The sequence below is a fragment of the Triturus cristatus genome, chromosome 6, assembly GCF_964204655.1.
Source record: "Triturus cristatus chromosome 6, aTriCri1.1, whole genome shotgun sequence".
Classification (NCBI taxonomy): Eukaryota; Metazoa; Chordata; class Amphibia; order Caudata; family Salamandridae; genus Triturus; species Triturus cristatus.
Window position 1 is genome coordinate 1,234,683,076 of NC_140589.1, and position 20,969 is coordinate 1,234,704,044.

At 43.1% G+C, this 20,969-nt stretch overlaps 1 protein-coding gene across 1 annotated transcript in view; it reads right to left on the bottom strand.

Annotated features, from left to right (window-relative positions):
- The window catches only part of NT5DC1 (5'-nucleotidase domain containing 1), a 1,278,063-nt gene extending 1,257,962 nt beyond the window's left edge, over window positions 1-20,101 (bottom strand). The window contains exon 1 of the mRNA XM_085612174.1: window positions 19,831-20,101. Within this exon, the coding sequence (XP_085468300.1) occupies window positions 19,831-19,923 (93 nt within the window). The 5' untranslated portion in view covers window positions 19,924-20,101. The remainder of the gene's footprint in view (window positions 1-19,830) is intronic.
- Window positions 20,102-20,969: the final 868 nt, after the last annotated feature.

Here is a 20,969-nt window from a genome sequence, read left to right on the forward strand (position 1 = left end):
GTCTCGGTTCATCTCCCGTTCTCTTCCTGCTCTGTTCCCTTCGTCCGGCTGCTTCCTGTCGGGAACACTTCCTGAAACGCCTCTTCCGGCTTTATCCAAGCCGGATCTTGCGATGCGGTCACGTGACCGGAGAAAGGACGCATTGGAGGTGTGGCCCTAAAGGGGTAGAACCAGCCGTCCTCGGAGGTAGGAGCCTGGAAGCAAATGAGGGGACAGAGAGAGTGGTAAGGGGAGTCTGGTTGAAGCCCTGAGGATGGAGTGTCAGTTCAGGGAGGCAGCGCCTCCTCACAAACTTCAACATGGAAGCAGGTTGGCAGGTGGAGTTTGGTGTATAAAGAATTGAAGTTGAAAGCCCTCTTAAATGGTAAAGTCAGATTTTTAGTCACAATTGCTTTTAGAAGGTTGGCATTTTCTTGTCCTAACCTTTTCTTTTTTTTGTGTTAACATTTTTTTATTGAATTTAACAATAAAATACATAGTAATACAAAAATTAGCAAAACAATGAATTATTGATAAATACTTAAGAAATATTATAGGAGTAAGACAAACATAAAATACATATTATTAATGATAAATATGGACGAATAAATAGAATAAATAAGGAATCATATTATGTATAAAAATTTCAATAAATAAGTGAATAGATAAATAGTAGAAATATAATGAATAAGAAATGTATATTGTATATATTGTTAATAGATCAAATATGACTGAATCTAAATATAAATAAAAGACAATAACTTTATAGGAGATAGTTATATTAATAAGATTAGGACACAAAAGTTTAGGGAAGAGTAGAAAATTGGAATGGAAAATGAAAGGAAGAAGAAAATAAGAGAAAGGTGGTAAACTTTGAAGAATAGTATAAAAGAATAGTGAGAACGAGTAGAGCCAGAGAAAGGGGAGGAAGGAAGGAGGACAGGGAGAAGGAAAATGAAATGGTAAATGGAGAAGGAAGAAAATGAAAATAAAACAAGAAATGGTGGAGAAAGCTTAATATACAGGGATGTAAGATAATGAATTAATTGATATGGTTGTTTGCATTAGGAGAGAGAATGGAGTTGGCAGTATCATCAATTTCAGCTTTTAAAAAGGAGACCAAGTTTTGGGAAAAATATCAGTTTGGTCCTGGAGGTTATAGATTGTGCGTTCATGTAAGGCTGTCTGCATCATTGCCACCAGCAATTCTTCCTGTGAGGGTGGGGATGGTGACTTCCAATGTTGCAAAATACAAATTTTAGCTGTAGCAAGCGCAGTATGTAGGAGACGAATTTGTGGTTTGGAAAGCTTTGGAAAATGACGTCGATCGTGCAAAAGAATGGTGGCAGATGTAAATGGTAAAGATAATGACATTGTGGAATGTAAGGTTTTACCAACAAAGGTCCAAAAAGACCTGGTTTCTGGGAATTCGCATATGATATGGGTTATGTCACAACCAGAGGTGAAACATCTCCAGCAATTAGTGTGTGAGAGTAGTCCAGCTTTATGTAATTTAATCGGTGACCAGTGCCAGTCATGGAGGATTTTAAATATACAAAATTTAAGCCTTGCTTCACAGACTCCATTATGTAATCCCTCCAATATCTGGTCCCATTCAGAAGCCGTATATGAAATAGATAAACGGGATTGCCATTTATTTTGAAGAGTATGAGAGAGGGTTTGTGAGAATAGAGGAAGCATAAAGGTTTTATAAAGGCAAGAAGTCACACCTTTAAGCTTCCCCCACAAATTTAGGTAAGATAGAATTGGAGATACCTGGAGCAACCAAGGGGGAGATCCCAAATGTTTCTTCAGACATTGTTGAAGTTGACAATATTTAGAGGAGTGTTGTGTAGGATGATTAAATTCCTCACATAGTTGAGAGAAGGTTTTGAAATTACCATCATGAAGGAGTTGATCTGGGGAGTAGACGCCAGCTGCTTGCCATAAGGGCCAAGACAAAGTGCGACCATTGATATGGATAGCTGAATTATTCCATAGGGGAGCCTTAACATGAATATGTGCGTTTGAGTCTAATAAATGATGTCCTCTTTACCAAGATTTGTGCATGACTGATAAGATCGTATTTTTTGAGTCAGAAGGACTAGTGCCACTACCATATAAAAGAGAAAGACCTGAATCCTTGGATAAGAGATGACACTCAATGGAAACCCATTGCAGAAAATCTTTAGTTCCTGGCAGAAAATAAGAGAATTGGGAGATGTGTAAAGCAAGAGAATAGTGTTCGATGGATGGAAGACCCGTACCTCCATGTAACTGATGGGCCTTTCATTTTGCCATAGCAAGACGTGGTCTAGCTGAGCCCCATATAAAGGTCTTGATCTTGGAATCTATTGATATAAGCGTAGCTAAAGGCATCTGGAGGGGAAGCATACCTAAAATATAGATGAAACGCAGAAGAGTGACCATTTTGATAGCTTGAACTCTACCCCAAACGGATAATCCTAGAGCTTTCCATTTGTCAAAATCCCTCGGCATTTGTGAAAATATAGGAGCTAAGTTGTCTGCAACCATGTTTTCCAAGCCCATATAGACTAAAATTCCTAGGTATTTGAGATGTGAAGACTGCCAATGAAAAGGAAATCCGTGAATCGCTGCCTTTGTAGTGCCATCAGAAATGGGTAAGACTTCACTTTTGTCCCAATTCATTTTATGACCCAAAAAGGAGGAGGAAGGAGAAATCATTAATAATTTGAAGGAGAGATCGAGGAAGATTAGTAAGAGTAAGAAGGATATCATCTGCATATAAGTAGATTTTAGAATGTCCAATTGGGAGGGGACACCTATAATTTTGTCAGATTGATGGATTGTAGCAGCAAGTGGCTCCATTGCTAAAATAAAAAGAAGGGAGGATAATGGGCAACCCCGGCGCATTCCTCTCCGAATTGGGAATGCGTTAGACAAAAAACCACCACAATTTACCTGAGCTAAGGGGTTATCATATAATAAGCGCACTTTAGTTATGAATTGATCACCTAACCCAAATCTTTGCATTATTGTAAAAAGGTATTCCCACTCAATGCGGTCAAACGCTTTTTCTGCATCAAGCGAAAGGACCACGGCATCTTCTGAAAGATGTTTAGCAGACCACAATGTGTGAGCCAGTGTACGGAGATGATTCCGAGAAGAACGCCCCAGGACAAAACCCAATTGAGTATGATGTATTAAGGAGGGTAGTACTTTGCGGAGTCGAGATGCTAAGATGCTGGCTAATATGTTAATATGCAAAAACAACAATTGATGGACAGAATGCAGAACAATGTCATACATTCACCCCAGTACAGAGATCGGGGCCTAAATCCTTCGTGTTTTTGCTCACCATGCCATTCCAGTTTGAACCCAGCCAAATCAGTCTTGAGACCCTGTGCCTCATGAGAACAGTCCAGCCCGAACTGCCAAGCCAGGTCCTCCCTGGACTGGTAACAAGCATCCTAGGACCGGTTTCGGGGTTTCACCCCTCTTCAGCCAGGATAGCTTGATTCCAGTGGCATGGAGAGCACAGGACTCACGTCTGAGCATACCCGTCCCACTCGGGGTGACAAATGCAAAAACAACAATTGATGGACAGAATGCAGAACAATGTCATACATTCACCCCAGTACAGAGATCTGGGCCTAAATCCATCGTTTTTTTGCTCACCATGCCATTCCAGTTTGAACCCAGCCATATGCAAATCAGTCTTGACCCTGTGCCTCATGGGAACAGTCCAGCCCGAACTGCCAAGCCAGGTCCTCCCTGGACTGGAAACAAGCATCCTAGGACCGGTTTCGGGGTTTCACCCCTCTTCAGCCAGGATAGCTTGATTCCAGTGGCATGGAGAGCACGGGAATCACGTCTGAGCATACCCGTCCCACTCAGGGAGACAAATGCAAAAGCAACAATTGATGGACAGAATGCAGAACAATGTCATACATTCACCCCAGTACAGAGATCTGGGCCTAAATCCATCGTTTTTTTGCTCACCATGCCATTCCAGTTTCAACCCAGCCATATGTCTGAACTGGGGTGGTGTGGTGAGCAAAATAATGATTGATTAAACCCAGATCTGTGACTGGGGGTGAATGTTTTGCCAATGTGCAACATTCCGTCCATCATCTTGTGTGTTTTGCTGTTCACCCTATGTGGGAAGGGTATGCCCAGACGTGAGTCCCGTGCTCACTACGCCACTGGAGTCAAGCTATCCTGGCTAAAGAGGGGTGAAACCCCGAAACCGGTCCTAGGATGCTTGATTCCGGTCCAGGGAAGACATGGCTTGGCAGTTCGGGCTGGACTGTTCCCATGAGGCACAGGGTCAAGACTGATTTGCATATGGCCATGTCTGAACTGGGGTGGCCTGGTGAGCAAAATAACGATGGATTAAACCCAGATCAGTGACTGGGGGTGAATGTTTTGCCAATGTGCAACATTCCGGCCATCATCTTGTGTGGTTTTTTAAAAAAATATTTTAATATCACAGTTCAATAAAGAAATGGGGCGATAGCTACCGCATAAAAGAGGGTCTTTGCCAGGTTTAGGTAATACGGCTATAACTGCCTTGTTAGAAAGAGGTCCCAGTGATGAGTCTGTATCTTCCTCAAGAAATGCAGCATGTAAAGTACCAATAATATTATGTCCTACCCATCTATAAAATTCAGCAGGGAACCCATCCTCCCCAGGAGCTTTATGATAAGGCAGAGCAGCAATAGCTTTAGAAATCTCATCTCTTGTGATTTCACCATCACGTAGAGCTCTACCATCATCAGAAAGACGAGGAAGATTCACCTTTGCTAGAAAAGAGGACATCTTATCTAGGTCTATTTGGTTGCCTGGAGTATATAAGGATTGATAAAAGGAGGCAAATTCATTAACTATCTCTTCAGGCCTCGTAAGTATGTCACCGTGAGTCGACCGAATAGCTGGGATGGCCATTGCTGCCTCTCTTTGACGTAATTGTGCAGCTAATAACTGCGCAGCCTTCTCCGCCTGTTCGTAATTTCACCCCTTCATTTTTTGTGAAGCATATTCAGCTTTAGATGTAAAGAGACTATTAAGGGACATGCGTGCTTGCTCCAATAATTTGCGATTATGCAAGGTAGGAGCTGATGTATATAGACAAGAGTAAGATTGGATGTCTCTTTCTAATGCTGCTTGCTTTGCAATATTATTCTTATTAGCGAACGCTGCATCCCGCATTAACTGACCCCTAATAGTGGCCTTAGCTGCCGCCCATACAGTCCTGCTGGAAGTGACAGAGCCCTGATTAATAGAGAGATAATCTTGGAGATGAGATTGCAATTGAAGTTTACCCTTGGGTGTCCTGTGTCGCTGGATGCTCATACGCCATGGTTTACGCCCTGGTCGGGATAGACCTAGATCTAAAGATAAAAGGACAGGAGAATGATCATACAAGGCTGCCTCTAGGATATGAGACTCCGTGACAAATTGGACCGCTTTGTGTGATACCAGAAAGTAATCTAAGTGGGAAAATGTGCCATGTGTTGGAGAAAAGAACGTATACTCTTTGTCTTGTGGGTGGCTAAGAGGCCAATGGTCAACCAAACCATTATCCGAGAGTATGTCATTTAAGATAGCTCTATCCGCTGCATTGACTTTATCAAACGGACCTATTTTGTCTAGGATAGGATCTCGTACCAGATTCCAAAACCCACCAATGAGGTATTGCGAGGCGTCAATCTCTGTGAGAAGACAACTCAATTGGAGGAAAAAAACTTTTTAGTGCCAATCGGAGCATAGATTGATCCAAGGCAAATGTAAGAATCCCCAATACGTAATTTAGCGAATACATATCGACCATCAGGATCCAACCAGGTCTTGGAGCTCGTGACTGGGAGTGATCTCCGGATAAGTATTGCAACTCCACATTTGCGGACAGGGCAAGTATCTGTGGGTTCATTTTTGTGAATGCTGCTGTGAATGACCTTCCCCACCCAATCTCTGCAAAGTTTGTCAGATTCAATCTCATCAAGGTGTGTTTCCTATAGTAAAGCTATGTCTACACGTTTGGACTGTCGATAGGAAAGTACCTTCTTCCTTTTGATGTAATGAGTGAGGCCATCGACATTCCACGTGATGGTAGATAGGGGGTGAGTGTTAGCCATGGTGAGATACGGTCACAAGAGATTAAGAGTTCAGGAATCAATGTATTAGTCAAAGTAAGAGAAATGATAAATTAATGGGAATACAATGAAAGGGAATAGGGCAGGATGGGAATGGAAAAAAGGAGAGGGCACTCTGGCTGATATGTAGTAGAAAGTGTAAGAGAATAAGATTTTTATAGGTTAAGAAGTTTAGTATCTAAAGCAAAGATTATAGACTTGTGAATGAGAAACGTGATAGAGAAAGAGAAGAAGAGAAACAATAGAACACCTACAAAAATTGTATAGAACAATAGGAGTTGATATAAGAAAAGTAAAAGAAAGTTCCTATTGAAATATATTAAGAAGGTCAAACTATACTATGGAATCAGTATACCTCTAACTTAATAAAAACGTCAATGAGGAATAATAAGTCCAATATTCAGTGGAGAGTCGCTCGTCTAATGAGAGAGCAAGGAAGAATATTCTAATGAAGATAAACAGAAAAAGAAGATACCAGGCACAATATATGGATACACAGAGTGCTAAAAACAAAAATTAAATGTAATAAGAGGAAATAGAAGAGAATGAATAGGAAAGAAGAAAAAGGAAATTAATGTGTTATGTTTTGTAAAAAACAACACAGTACCAACAAAATAGATCTTTTAGCGGCGAGTCCTAACTTATGGGCAAATCGCGCCGGGGGAGCTCCATCCGATGAGACCATCGATGGCGAGGGAAACAGCTATGAAATAATACACAGCACAATGTAACATATGCATTGGAATTTAGAGGCCGAAATGAAAAGAGAAAAGAAAGCCTACAGTTGTAGAAGAGAGAGAAGAGAAGAGATAAGGGACATGAACAACAAAAAAAGTTAAACCAGACATAATATGGCAATATCATAAAATAATCACAGGAGAGGTGGTTATCTCCTCTTAGTCAAAGGAACCAGAATAAAATTATCTTATATGCAAACAGTGCAGGAGATATGTAGATAAATCAATAATAAAGTGATTTGCATGTGCCAAAAAGATAGTCATATATTACTATAGCAATAATCCTAGTAACTATTACGAAGAGTATGAAAATATATTAAGTGAATATTACTATGTCAAAATTATTAATGTATCTAGTCAATAATAGAGCAGAATAATATTGTCTTATAAGTAAACAGGACAGAAAATAAGTAGAGAAAGTTATAATAAGATAACTTGCTTGTTACAAAAGTATAGTCAGATAATACTATAGCAATAAGCCTATTAGTTATAATGAAGAATATTAAAATAGAACAATTAAATATTAATATGTCAAGGACCCAGCATACTATAAATATTAAAAAAATGTTACGTAAGTAAATAGCAGAATAATTGAATATTGAACCTTGAAACGATTAAACAACAACATTAATGATATATACTGGTTTTTAATTCATAATATACATAAAAATTCATAATATTCAAATTATAATATTGTAAAATTAGAGTGCTTTGAATAATAATGCAATATTTATATATTCTTGCAATTAGATGCTGCTCATAAATAATTAAATATTAAGACATCCAGGTTATAATTGATATGTTGCGGAATGGAGAGTCAATAAATAAGGGAATATAAGAAGGGAAATGGAAAAAGAATAAAATGTCTGCATTAAACATTTTATATTAAGTGAAGTCAAAACGTACATATCACATGGGAAATAAGAAAAGGAGAGAATAGAAGGACGCGGTACATAAGTGTGAGGGTATATATGTCAGTTGAAATTTATAGAGTAAAGAAAGGGAGAAGAGAAAGGATTTTTGCTTGGGAGTTAAATATTAATACTTACCAGCCTTAAATACTCCTAAAAGTCGTAACATAAATGTAAATTGATACTTGTATAGCGCACTACTCACCCACAAGGGTCTCAAGGCGCTTGTACGAATACTGCTGTGGAACCCATCCTGGCTTTCCCTGTGAGGTGTCCACTCCTGGGCACCCCCAAGGTGGAGGCCAGGCATCCTTAGCGTCGTGGGGGCTGTTGTGGAGATTAAGCAAGCTATTTCCCAGAGTTGCAGAGTGGGACTCCATGATTGGAATAGGCACCGAGGCGAGAATTGTCAGGTCCGTGGAAATTTTGAGCCCAAGACCCGCCGAGGCGGGGAATTGAACCCTGGTCCCGGGCCAGACTTCTGCATCAGGGTCTGCCGCTCTAACCATTGAGCCACACTTCTCCACATACTTAGTAGAATAACATTACGAAATAATTGGATTTTATTAGAAAGAGATATATAATTAATAAAAGGATATATTTAAAAGAAATGAGATGATGAAGAGACGCTCAGAAAGAAAAGAGAAGAGAAGAGATGAAAAGAGAAGAGAATATTAGTATAAAATGTCATATATTAGTATTTAATTCATAATATTCATATATTAGGATAGGCAAAAAGGAGAAAAATGAAAAGGTAAGAAGAAAGAAATATTAGTCCTGAAGTGGTTAGTATATCTACGCCAGTGGGAGTATTTAGAATAAAGAAAGAAAGAAGGAGAAAACTTGAAGTGTAAGACTAATATAGATTAAATAAAATATGCCTAATTAATTACAATATTGGAATACTATAAGAAAAGTCTTATCATAATTGTAATATTAGGTAATAAAACTTTAAATTAGGATTCAAGAAATACCAACTTTAATGGATAAAGAAGATTTTAGAGGAGAACGTGACTTGTCTCTATCTCTATCCTGCGTAAGAGCTGTCACTGCTTGAAAAGCTTGCGATTGATCTCCAATAGTACGCACAGGTCGATCTGGGTCTCTTCCTCTGCTATTGGAACGCCCCGGATTGCGTCGAATTCCACCAAAAGACATCTTGGAATTTCATGAAGGAGGATGAGATTTAAGCTCTGGTAGAGACACAGCACAATCGATGTTCTGAGAGACAAAGTTCTCCAGGGATTGTTGAAGATCAGACGGGTTAAAAAAAAATTCTTTAGAAATGCCATCTTTGGTGATTTGTAGACGTGCCGGTTCAAAAAGTCCATATTTAATGTCCAATTGACGTAGACGAGGTTGAAAGGAGAGAAAGGCTTTGCGTTGATCATTTGTTTCCTTTGAAAGGTCTGTCGCTACACAGATTTCATGACCTTCAAACACATATGGTCCGTGAATACGGGCGTCAGTAATCAGTTGACAAGCCTGTTCATGTCTTAAAAAACAAACAATGAGTGTGCGAGGCCATAGATTTTTCCCTCCTTGAAGTGGGCCGATGCGATGAGCCCTCTGCATCTCCAATGGAGGATCAAATTTGAGGCCTGTGATTTTTGGAAAAGTCGTTTGGAGAAAGGTCTTAGCGTCTGAACCTTCAATTTTTTCTACAAAACCAAAAAAACGTACATTGTCTCGACGACTTCTGTCTTCCAAATCTATAATTTTACTACAAAGAAGAAGAAGTTCTTGATCTCGATCCAGTATGTTGCTATGATGATTCTCCACATTGACAACTCGCTCACTTAGACCTTGAAGACGATTTCGAAATCCAGTAATATCTGCACGTGTGGATTTGGTATCAGCTGCTAGAGCAGATATGGAAGATTCCATGCCCTCCAAGCGTCGAGCTACTGCCGATATCTCCTGAAGTATGCGGTCCATAGTTGAGTCTGGAGCAGTTGCTATATTAGGATTAGATATTGTTTGAGTTGAGGGAAAGGTAGTTGAGGCTGTCGAAATGGAAAGGCCCTGAGTTAAAGCTTTGGAGTACAGAGGCTGCTTTATGGATTTATTGTTCGCTTTGCCAGATGGAATGTCTTAGTGGCTTTTCCTTCCCTTTCCTCACTATACAGGCAAGAAGACTTCCTATTTCCCTCACCCACTGGAGCACCAATATTGATGACACACCTGTGGTCGTTGTAGTAGAATAGCTATTGCAACAAAAAAAAAAAAAAAATGATAGGGTCAAAGTGTAATTGCGGAGGAGAAAAACTGATAGGTGTGCTTAGGGCAGGTCACCTAAGTTGATAAAGTTTTTGCTCAGTACAGGGCTAGACACTACTGATGGATACAGAACTGAGTCAGTGAAACAATAACAGATAAAAATTCAAAGGCATCACAGGCACTTCAAATATATGACAGTAGCACAAAAGCAGTTAGAATTCAAACAGTCTCTCTGTAGCCGTACAACGGTGAGTAAGCCCTGTATATGCCGCAAGCAGCCTAGCAGAATGAAGTCAGCCACAATAGCAGGAAAATCTCCTCAGGCGCCTCAGTAGCCAGCAAGTGCGCCTAATATATTAGGGAGAGAAAGAATCCGCTGCAGAGCCATGTCTTGGCCCCTAAAAGCTACAGCCACAGTTATCAATAATAAATATTTTCCTCAGGGTGCCTCAACAATTGAAAATAAAGTTATGAGGCGCACGCCACACAGTGTAGAAAATTGGAGCGCCTCAGCAATAAATGTGCACCTCAGTAATTAAAATGTGCGCCTGACATAATAAGGGGCGAGTGGGCATACTGTAGAACACATCAAAGCTGCCAAGGAGGTCGAGTCTCTCTGACCTGAAAATCCCCTCAGGCGCCAGTCGATAAGTGCGCACTTCGCCGCGAGGAGATACGAGCGCATGACAGCAGGACATCTTTCACAGGGAACAGCGGGCGAGAAGAAAAACACCTCCGTACTGAATGGAGGGATCGTTTCTCACCGCGAAAACTGCCACATGAGGAAGCGTGTACATTCCGATGAGCCATCAATGCCGATGTGAAGCAGCCCTCATAGCCTTCTGAAGCTCTCCACGGCGCGAAGCTCCGAGACTATGCGGCCATTTTGTGCGTGGCCAGATCACGCCCCTCCCTGTCCTAACCTTTTCGTACCTGTAGCCTGTTCCTGGGTCACATGACTAGGTGTAGCGGGCAATTTGTCCTTGTGCTTTGCTTAAAGGCAGTGGGATAAAGGGAAGAAAGCTGCTGGCACGATGGGCCACTCTAAGTTAACGAGGAGGAAGAGCTGTCACCTACCACACCGGCACATCACAAGGCCTCTGCCTCAGCACTCTCACAAAGGTTTGACAATGGTCTTTGTGACCCCAGACAAGCTGGGGTCTGCACAGGAAGGAAGGGGATGCCTAAAACCTAAGGGGTGAGGAAACCTCTAGAAGCTTCATCTAGTTCAAAGTGGGTACCAGGTATAAATATTGGACCCTTAGACCCAACTCTTCAGTACACATTTCTGGACCTGTGGACTCTGCCAGGAAGAAGGACTGCTGTGCTGCTCAAAAGACTGCCACTCTACTTGACTGCTGCTCTGCTGTGCTGACCTGCTGATTTGCTGCCCTCTTGCCTGGGTGAGAAGGACTGGACCCACATCTCTAATCCCAGGACCCCAGAGTGGCTCCAAGCGCTAGTTGCCTGGCCTCCTGATCAGGAGCCTCAAGGACAGAACAGGCTTTCAACCACCTTGAACACAGCACCTGGACTCGGCCATCTGTGAGTCCCGCCCTCCCAAGTGGTGCCACTTCAGTCCTGGATCCTTGAACGTGGCCTTGAAGGAGCTCTGACAGCTCGTCTGCAGATTTAGAAGAACCAATGCATCTCCTCCACAGCACGGTGCATCTCTTGCAGAACTGATGCATCGCCTTTGCAGCTAGACTCATCGCCCTTGGTACCAATGCTTCGCCCCAGCTGCTCGGGCTTTCCCAATGCAAGGACATCACCTCGCCCAAGGCAGCCCTTCAGAAACACCACGGTGCGATGTTTCTCTGTGCAAGGCCATTGCATCGCACTTTGCAGCTCCACGAAACCAATGCTGCACACAGCATCTCCTCACCTGGATCTCGCATCGTCTCTGCTGCGCCATGCATCAACGTAGGACTCCGCACCCGTTCACAACCAAAATTAAGGTACTGTGTTTATTGGAAACTGCCCTTTCTTGGGTGCTTTCCCTCAACTTTTTGCTTTTGGCCCTCCCGGTTTTCTGCTGATCTATGTGCTAGCCTTAGGGCTTTGAGCGCTTTTGACACTGCCATTCACTGCGAAAGCGCTGTGCTTGTCATATACATACTGGTGATTGATGCATACATAATTGGCTGATTTGAGTTTGCTGTAAGTCCCTTGTCTAGGGGTAAGACATATACCTAGGGCATGTAACTCAAATGCTCCTCTGTGGGCCTGCTGCACTGGTTGTGCCACCCACCGAGGTAGTTCTTCAAACATGCCACAGGTTTATCCTGGTGGGGCCTGTGTGGGCAGGTTACTGTTACTCGCCTTGGCTCCTATCCAAGATTCTGCATGTTACTCACTATATCGGAATACTCCCTGGGGGCAAAGTGCTGTGTTGGGAAGAGGTAGGGCATGTGCACGTGTGCGCTACATGCACTGGTGATGAATGGAACCTAATGGTATGGGTGGTATGGTAGGGCCTGCTTCTCACATTGGATTGACATGAGGGATCTGTGGAAAGGCTATTGAGCTGTTTTCCCATGTGAGGAAGAGTGGCAGTATACCGTTTGATATGAATGAGTTATTAATGGCAAATCCTCACCAGTGGCGCAAGTGGATTTGACATTACTAATGTGGACAATACAACTTTAGGAAAGTGGAAATTTCTGTGCTTGTTTCTCTGTGTGCCTGTCAACCTGTCTCATCGACAAGAGAAATCATTGGGGCAGGAGGGACTGCAACTGGATTATCCGCAGACTTGTTGTGGCTTGTCATGCTCTAGGAAGGGGACTATCACTTGGTGGATTTTGCCTCGATGTTGCTGGCTTGCAGCTAATTGCCAACTGTTGTGGCCCGGGTCACTAAGCACTCTGCAAGGGCCGGCTGGCTGGCCTCGTGTCCACAAGATCCTAGGGACAGAAAGGATCTCTCTGTTTCCACAAGTTTGTAAGGACTGCCGGATGCAGTGGAAATGGGTGGAAGTGATCGCCAGCTGGGACAAGGACCATTCCAATGTGTGCAGTAATCACACTGTGCCGAGGAGTGCACTCGTAGTGATCAGCAGCCCACCTGGGGTCACCATAACGTGATAGGTTCGAGGAGCACGGGGAAGTTTGCTGAATCCGAGGGACCCCAGATTACAACCAAAAACCTGTGCTAGCTTGAATTCTGTAGTGTGTGGTGTCTGAGGCGTGTTGGGGGAAGTTTGCTGAGCCTGCGGGATCTGAGCTGGCAGCCTAGATTGTCTACGACCTCCAGATTGGGATGACGACAAAGCTTGATATCGTGACCTCAGTCCGAGGTTGCTGACTCCCTCTCCCCGGACCCACTCCACAAGGTACTCTGTTGTTGAGAATATCGTGACTGGGCCCGAGGGGTCTTGCTGCGCCTTGTGTGTACCCACAGTAGGCTGCCCAGAGCAACTGCGGCTCGCATACCTGCCAGAGGGGAAACCATTCTCCAAATTGGAAGCGCGTCAGCTTCCGGTGTCACAGTCTTTTGCCTACGGGGGGATAGTGATCCTACACTCATAAAGGTGCCGCTCGGTGTCAGAGGACCTATTCTGGATGGATAAGCACAAGTAACTGTTTCCTTTCCCTTTAGGTGGTCCCGACAATCTAATCAATGTGTCGTCAGTGGGTGTAACCTGTATCGTTGGCTAGTGTAGTTTGAATGGCTGGGTCACGAGGCGTAGTCAAAACTTGTGATTTCTTGACCATTACAACTGTACGGGGAATGCAATATTGGGAATATCGTACAAGGTACTCTGTTGTTGAGAATATCGTGACTGGGCCCGAGGGGTCTTGCTGCGCCTTGTGTGTACCCTCAGTAGGCTGCCCAGAGCAACTGCGGCTCGCATATCTGCCAGAGGGGAAAGCATTCTCCAAATTGGAAGCGCATCAGCTTCCGGTGTCACAGTCTTTTGCCTACGGGGGGGATAGTGATCCTACACTCATAAAGGTGCCGCTCGGTGTCAGAGGACCTATTCTGGATGGATGAGCACAAGTAACTGTTTCCTTTCCCTTTATGTGGTCCCGACAATCTAATCAACGTGTCGTCAGTGGGTGTAACCTGTATCGTTGGCTGGTGTAGTTTGAATGGCTGGGTCACGAGGCGTAGTCAAAACTTGTGATTTCTTGACCATTACAACTGTACAGGGAATGCAATATTGGGAATATGGTGTTTTAAGCTAAGGTGTTACTGGGAAAGTGGAATACCTCTGTAAAGCCTGCATATGTTTCTGTCGCTGTTGATGTGGGAGGGATTGCTTGGCTCGTGAACACCTCGGAAAACTTCACACATGGGTTTATGTTGCTTACAAGGCTGAGAGAATAATGGGGCAGTTGAATACCTATGACTAGTGCATATATGTTCATGTCGTTCTGCTACTAATGGAAGAGTTTAACAATTGCATTTAACTGTAAAGTATATATCCAATGTGTATGTCGTTTAGATTTCAATGTGTGTGTGTAATACAAAGACCAGTTTTTTATGCATACGGTGTGGAGTCTTTTTGTAGCATACACATTGGGTTATGAAGGTGGGAGTTGTGCCAATACTTTACACTCTGACCCTAATGATAAGCCTGACTGCTCAGTGCCAAGCTACCCAAAGGTGAGCGCAGGTTATCGGACAAGTGTATTGACAATCATCCTATTTAGGATGGTGGATTCTGCCCGGCTTCAATGCGTCCCAGCCTTCCAGAAACCAATGGGTCTAAAGGTGTTCAGTGAACCTAAGTGGGTTCCTGTAGCCGGCCCTCGCTCCATCACGGTCGGCCTGAACTTGTGACTTTGACCCAGTCTGGCGGACCAGATAACCACAGTTGGTTCTTTGTGCTTTTTGATGCTATTTTCACTGAAAACCTTAAACTTGCATTTGTCCGGTTCTACTGATTGGATTTTTGTTGTTTTGGTATTGAATTATTTACTAGAGGTTACTCTGTTTTTCTAATTTGGTGTGGGATACTTATTGTGTTGATTTTTCACATTATTACTGTTTGAAGTGAAACATACATACTTTACTCATTGCCTATAAGTTAAGCCTTACTGCTCTGTACCAATGTACCAAGCTACCAGAGGGTTGAACATAGGTTAATATGGGGTTTGCTTGTGACTTCACGCTGACAATGAAGGTGGTTGTTGTTTAAGAAGGGTTTCACCCCCCTCAACCAGGAACTCAATTTCTTACACCTGGGATGGATTTTTGGGCTTGGATGAACACAGATCATGTGTGTGCTTCATAACCTAGGCCTGTCTCATGTGAAGGCGGTCTGCTTAGCCGTGGAGGATCACACTAAACGGTACTCTTGAAGCAAGGATCCAGTTCAAGATAGCCTGCCTGACGCAGAAAAAGCTCTTCATTATAACACCAATTTTCCTGACAAAAAAAACTTGAACTATCTGGTCTGAATCAGACACTAAGAAGTTCAAACACGTTGCTACTGAAAACGCATACATTCAAGAAGCAGAAAACGTACAGTTGCGCCTTCTCCAGCCTCGCTCAAAGAATATGGAATGCTCTTCCCCTGGAAATCAGAACTAACCCCACTATGGCCTCATTAAAATAAAACTCAAAAGGCTGTTCCTGAAAAGCTGCCTGAAACTATAGACTTGAAGTCACCAAACTAACTTTTAGCTGATGCTTTACAGCCCGGATCTACCTCTTAACCATGTTTTACTTTGTCTCCTTATATCTATGTTGATCACCCTATGTCTGCTTAACTTCTTTTATGGTTTACTTACATGTACAGTGCTCTGATACCCGGTCGGGTCATGTTCGCGCTCAATAAAACTTTTCAAATAAATACAAATAAAATAATAAATACTCTCATGAAGGTAGAGTGCTACTGTCATTAACTGGAGATAAGTGACAAGAGTGCAGTGGTGTCAACATACCCATTTTCTGTGTACTAGAATCTGTACTGGAAAATGGCCTTTTTACCTGTGTCACCAGAGTGTAAAGATAAGTGACTGTATACTTAACTCACTCTTGACTTGCATGGCCGGCATGCAATATCGAAAAGCACATGATACTAGCTTGCACGTGCAGGGTTGTATGTGTGTGTCTGTGGATGGTACATACCATGAAGGCTTGCGGATTTTATTTTGGAAGCCCATTGCCTGTGGAGGCTGAAGATGTGAGGACTGCATCCCATCACAAAGAGATGTGTACTGCTGACATTCTTGAGTTCTGGGTTGGGACATACACACTGAAGGGAAACACTCCACTCTAAGACATACTACTCCACTCTCTGCAACGCTACTAACTTTTAGCTGAACAGCAGCCATGCTGGTGTACAACATGTCCAAAACACATTGGCAAAGGCAATAATTCTTGCATAGGCGAGACCTATTAGCATATGCAATGCTTGTTTAACATTCACTTTACAAATCAAATAACATGTGTAGCTTTCAGGTAAGGTGTAGATGGTTTGAAATATATGCATTTACCTGTAGGTGGAAAGCTAGATTGACCATTCAGTGATCTCATTTTGCTTTTTGCCGTCTACTACCAACACTCTCCTTCCCCAAAACACACACCCCGGCAACTTCTTTGCACTCGAGATCGTTGGGGGATGCTTTTTACATCACTGTGTAGTCATTTCCTGTCAACTGGCTTTGCTTATTTTTTGTGCTGCCTAAATGCAACTACACAGAAGATAATATAAATCTCTGAACTAGCCGCCATGCCAAAGTTGTATGCCTTATTTTGAGCATAACGCCTGTGACCTTTGTGTTGACAGTCCTTTTTATATTTTGATGAGCGTTCTTATTGTAGGGACCAGGTTCATTACTCGGTTTGTGTATGGAGCCAAAAGAAACGACCACATTACACCCATGATAATCACCCTCCGATGGTTGCCAATTGGAGCAGGGGCCGGCTACAAGACTGCCTGAATCACCCTGCACACAACCACTCGCTGTTACCTGGCGGATTAATTCAAACTATCAGGTGGCTCCAGACCATCGTGGAATGCCGAAGCAATGTGTAAAGATGAAGGTGGAGGCAGCAGCTAGTCTAAAGAAGAGTTTATTATGACATTAAAAGGGACCAACTGATTGCACAATCCTTCTTGGAAAACATACCAGAATCTGGAATTTACTACCTCCGGATAAATGCACTATTGCCTCGCTCACAACTTTTAAAAAGGAGCGGAAATTCCTTCTCTTCCAACGGTATTTTAGGTAAAACAAAGTAATTAACTCTTGACACAGACCCCTAAACTGCCTTAACCTTTCTATTGCTGTATATATTTGCAGTGTTTTTAGATGTGAAAGAAAGAAAATGTTCTACTGGTTTTTAGAGAGCGTCAGATATGACATATAGTAGGCCAGTTTGAACTTTAATTTGTGGTGAGCGCCAGTGGCAATAAAGTATAGGCTATGTGGTATAATTACCGCTATATTTTAAATTTTCGAAGCTTTACTGGTGTGATTATATTAATTGAGGTTATTATGATTTCTATGGAGTTAAATTACACCTTGATTATTTTTTTTTATTGTATTTATAATGTATACAGAAGGTCACTTTATACCAGATGAAGCAATTGGCACTTTATTGAAGAAGAGGGATGGGAATGTAAGATTGACAATGTGGATGTTGTTTTGTGTTATTTTAAAGTGAAAATAAGTCAAATGGTTGTGTGCCTTGCTTGCCTCAAATCAAATCAAACAGTGCAATAAATAAATAAATAAATACTGCTGTATACTACCTCAACCTTTTTAAGGCCATATGTATGTTTGTACACTCTGTATACTACCTTAACCTTTTTTAACGTATTTGTACATTCTGTTTTATGTATTGATTTACCTTGTTATATTTTCAATCCTTTGTAATTGTTTACAGTTCTAGTCAGGGCCGGCTTTTAGCATGGGCGAGCTGGGACCAGGGCACTAATTTTCTGAGGGGCACATGGAGCTATGTGTATTAAGGTTATGAAAACAACAGCACCCTTCTCATCCAGTAGCAGCCAGTGTGGGGAGGTTGGGGGGGGGGGCGGAGTATGCAGGTGAAGGTTTGGGGACATAAACAAACAAAATAAACTTACCTTAACACCGCCGCCGTTTCGCGCCGCATTGCGCTCTTCCTGCTTCTGGCCCTGGGCACAGGCTCCCAGCCTCCCTGCGGCCAATCCTGAAGCTGCTCTTGCATGAGGGCTGCTTCAGGATTGGCCTGAGCATCTGCAACTTGCGCTCCCAGGCAAACTTGGAGCCTGTGCCTGCTCTCTCCAGCCCCAGCAACGCAGCTGGGGCTGGTGAGACCTTCCCTGCTCATAAGGGGTTTGGCTGGCCTGAGACAGCTGGCCAAACACCTCTTGCACAGTGAAGGGAGTGCCCACCACCATACATGCCAATAGACCTGATTCAGGCGGGACACTACCGATTTTTCAAGCCAAAAATGGCTTTATTTTAGCTGTCTCCCGCCTGAAATTGCATTTTCTACAATAGAAGTCAATGGGGAATTTTCATTCTCCCGATTTTTTATTTTAAATCTCCCACGTCCCTGTCCTAAAATGTTGGCATATATGCACCACTCCCCCACTAGCAGTGTCGTCCCCTGGGCCCACCCCAAAGATTTGTCAGAAGTCCTGGGGGCGGGTCCAGGGGATTAAAACAAAACGATAATAAAACGGGTTTAAAACCTGTTTTATTTTCTGGTGCTGGGGATGCCACTCCTCCGCTCTAATGGAGCGCTGCTGCTGTTCTCATCTTGCTCCAGTCTTGTCCTTGTCCCTGCCTGTTCCTTTCAGTCTGATTTGCTTGTTTAAAGTGGTTTTAGTACTTTATTATCATAGGGCAGGCGATCTTTTAACACCCCTTTAGCCCCCCTTCCTTTACCCTCTGAGCCCTGCTGGCACACACCAACAAAACCATAATCTACGTGAGGCAGCTAACCTATCTATGGGTGATATAGGTGAGCTGGGGGAGGTCCGTGGATGATTGTGCTCAGGGGTCAGTTCCTGCTCATCCAAGTACTGGACAGTTAACACAAAAGTTCACCTGCAGTCTCTACCGGTTTTGCTTTTGAAAAGTTTTTCACTTTCCGTTTCCGTGAATATTAGAGTTTAGCAGAGGTCTAGTCAATTACTGTATGGAACACGTGTTGCACATAGAAGTGGTGGGATTTTCCCATTAAATGTACATTAGTAAACTTACAGCGGGGAAGCTGGCCGTCGCTGGGAAGCCAGTTCCAAGAACACTTTCGTATGGGTCAGTTGCCAATTGGACGTGTCTTAAGTTAACTGTTAACTGGCAATAATATCTTCACCTTCTAAGATGGCCGATTACTTTGCGACCAAGAAAGATTGGACTGCGCACACATAGAAGCGGTGAACTGTCAAGTCCAGGGTTTCACGTTGGTAAACGCAGCGGCCATTTTTGTATGCAATAATTAAATGAAGGAGTGAGCCGCTAGACCGCCATACCTCGTTTATTTCGATCATATTGAAAAAGCACATATGTTTTCGAAACATAGATGAATTGTAATTGATCAGAACATCCAATCGTTTTTAAGCTCAAACTATGGCTATGCTGTCATTTTTCTAAAGATTTCAACTTTCCTAAGATGTGGAGAACGCGCCGTTAACCTGAAGGCGTGCGGCAAACACGTTTCGGTGTACCGTAGAAGATTTGGCACAACTGTTAAACTGCAAGTGCACTGCATACTGAATTGTTTGCATATGGAATTATTATTTATATTTAACAGGAAGTCTGCGGCTGTTTATTTGCTCCGAACCTACAATAGTGTTATTTGCCCCGAACCTACAATTGTGTACAGAGCTTACACTGTGCTGTAGGTCCAGAGGCAGAAGGACTGACTGCGCCTAGCGAGCACCTCCTCACTCACCCTGCTGGTGTCCCGCAGGCTGTAGCGGCACAGCGTGTGGTCCAGGTCGAAGCCAATGACGTCACAGTCGGACAAACTGAAGGGCTCTGACATGTTGACGGTCTCAAGGAGCGCACCGCTTCACCCTGCTCAGTGAGGTCACGAGAGTCCTAGTGGCGGCGGGAGGTTTGGACTGACTGGTGGAGGATTACTGTGCCGCGTGCGTTTAGCATTAAGCAAGGGACACACACATACGAACAGACCCGGTTCAGTAGTCCAGCTCTTTAAAGCCAGAAATTGCTTTGTTTGACCGGTCAACTGCCTAAAATTGGCTCTGCTGAAATAGAAGCCATAGCGCAAAATAACATACGTTCGATTTTTTTCCTCAATCTCTCGCTTTCCTGTTTGCGTGCATGGTCCTGGCGAAATCCGAGCTGCGCTTTCTTGTCAGGCAGTGAGTGCCTGGCGTCGATTGTGGATTTATGTGCATGCTTTATGTAATGTTATGTTAAGGAGTTTTTTTAAGTGCGCGAATCCCCAAGGATGTCTTGGCGCTATCAGAGCAAGAGGCATGCTAGACGAGAACCTTTTAGTTATTGAACAGCCAGGTCTTAATCTCCTTCCCGAATGCCAACGAGGAAGGAATGGCTCAAATGTGTTCGGGCAGGCTGTTCCATACCTTAGCTGTGCCATAGATGATGCACCTACTTCTCCAATTAACTTTTTGGAATTTACGAACAGTTAGGGTATTAGAGTTTGAGGAGCGAAGATCTCTATTGGGGATGTACCATTTAAAAACGTTCCTGAGAAACTCCGGGCCTGTGGTATATTGCCCTTTATGAGCAAGGCTTAAAGCTTTAAATTTAGCTTGGCTGCGAATTGGGAGCCAATGTAGTTTCGCACAATAAATCACCAACCACCACTTACTTGTTAGCAAAAAAGGCCACTTTATTAAGACAGGTGCCAAATCATAATTTTTGCAATGCAATAATTTTCCACAGTTTGTCCACAAATCACCCCAAACCTAACCCCCAATGTAAAAACCCTACCCCTAAACAGAATCCCGACCCCTGTGTGCATTTTCCCTTACTTCTCATTTCCTGATCACGTGACTGCTCCCCCCCTCCCCCGTTGGAGGATAGGCTAACCCGCTCAAGGCT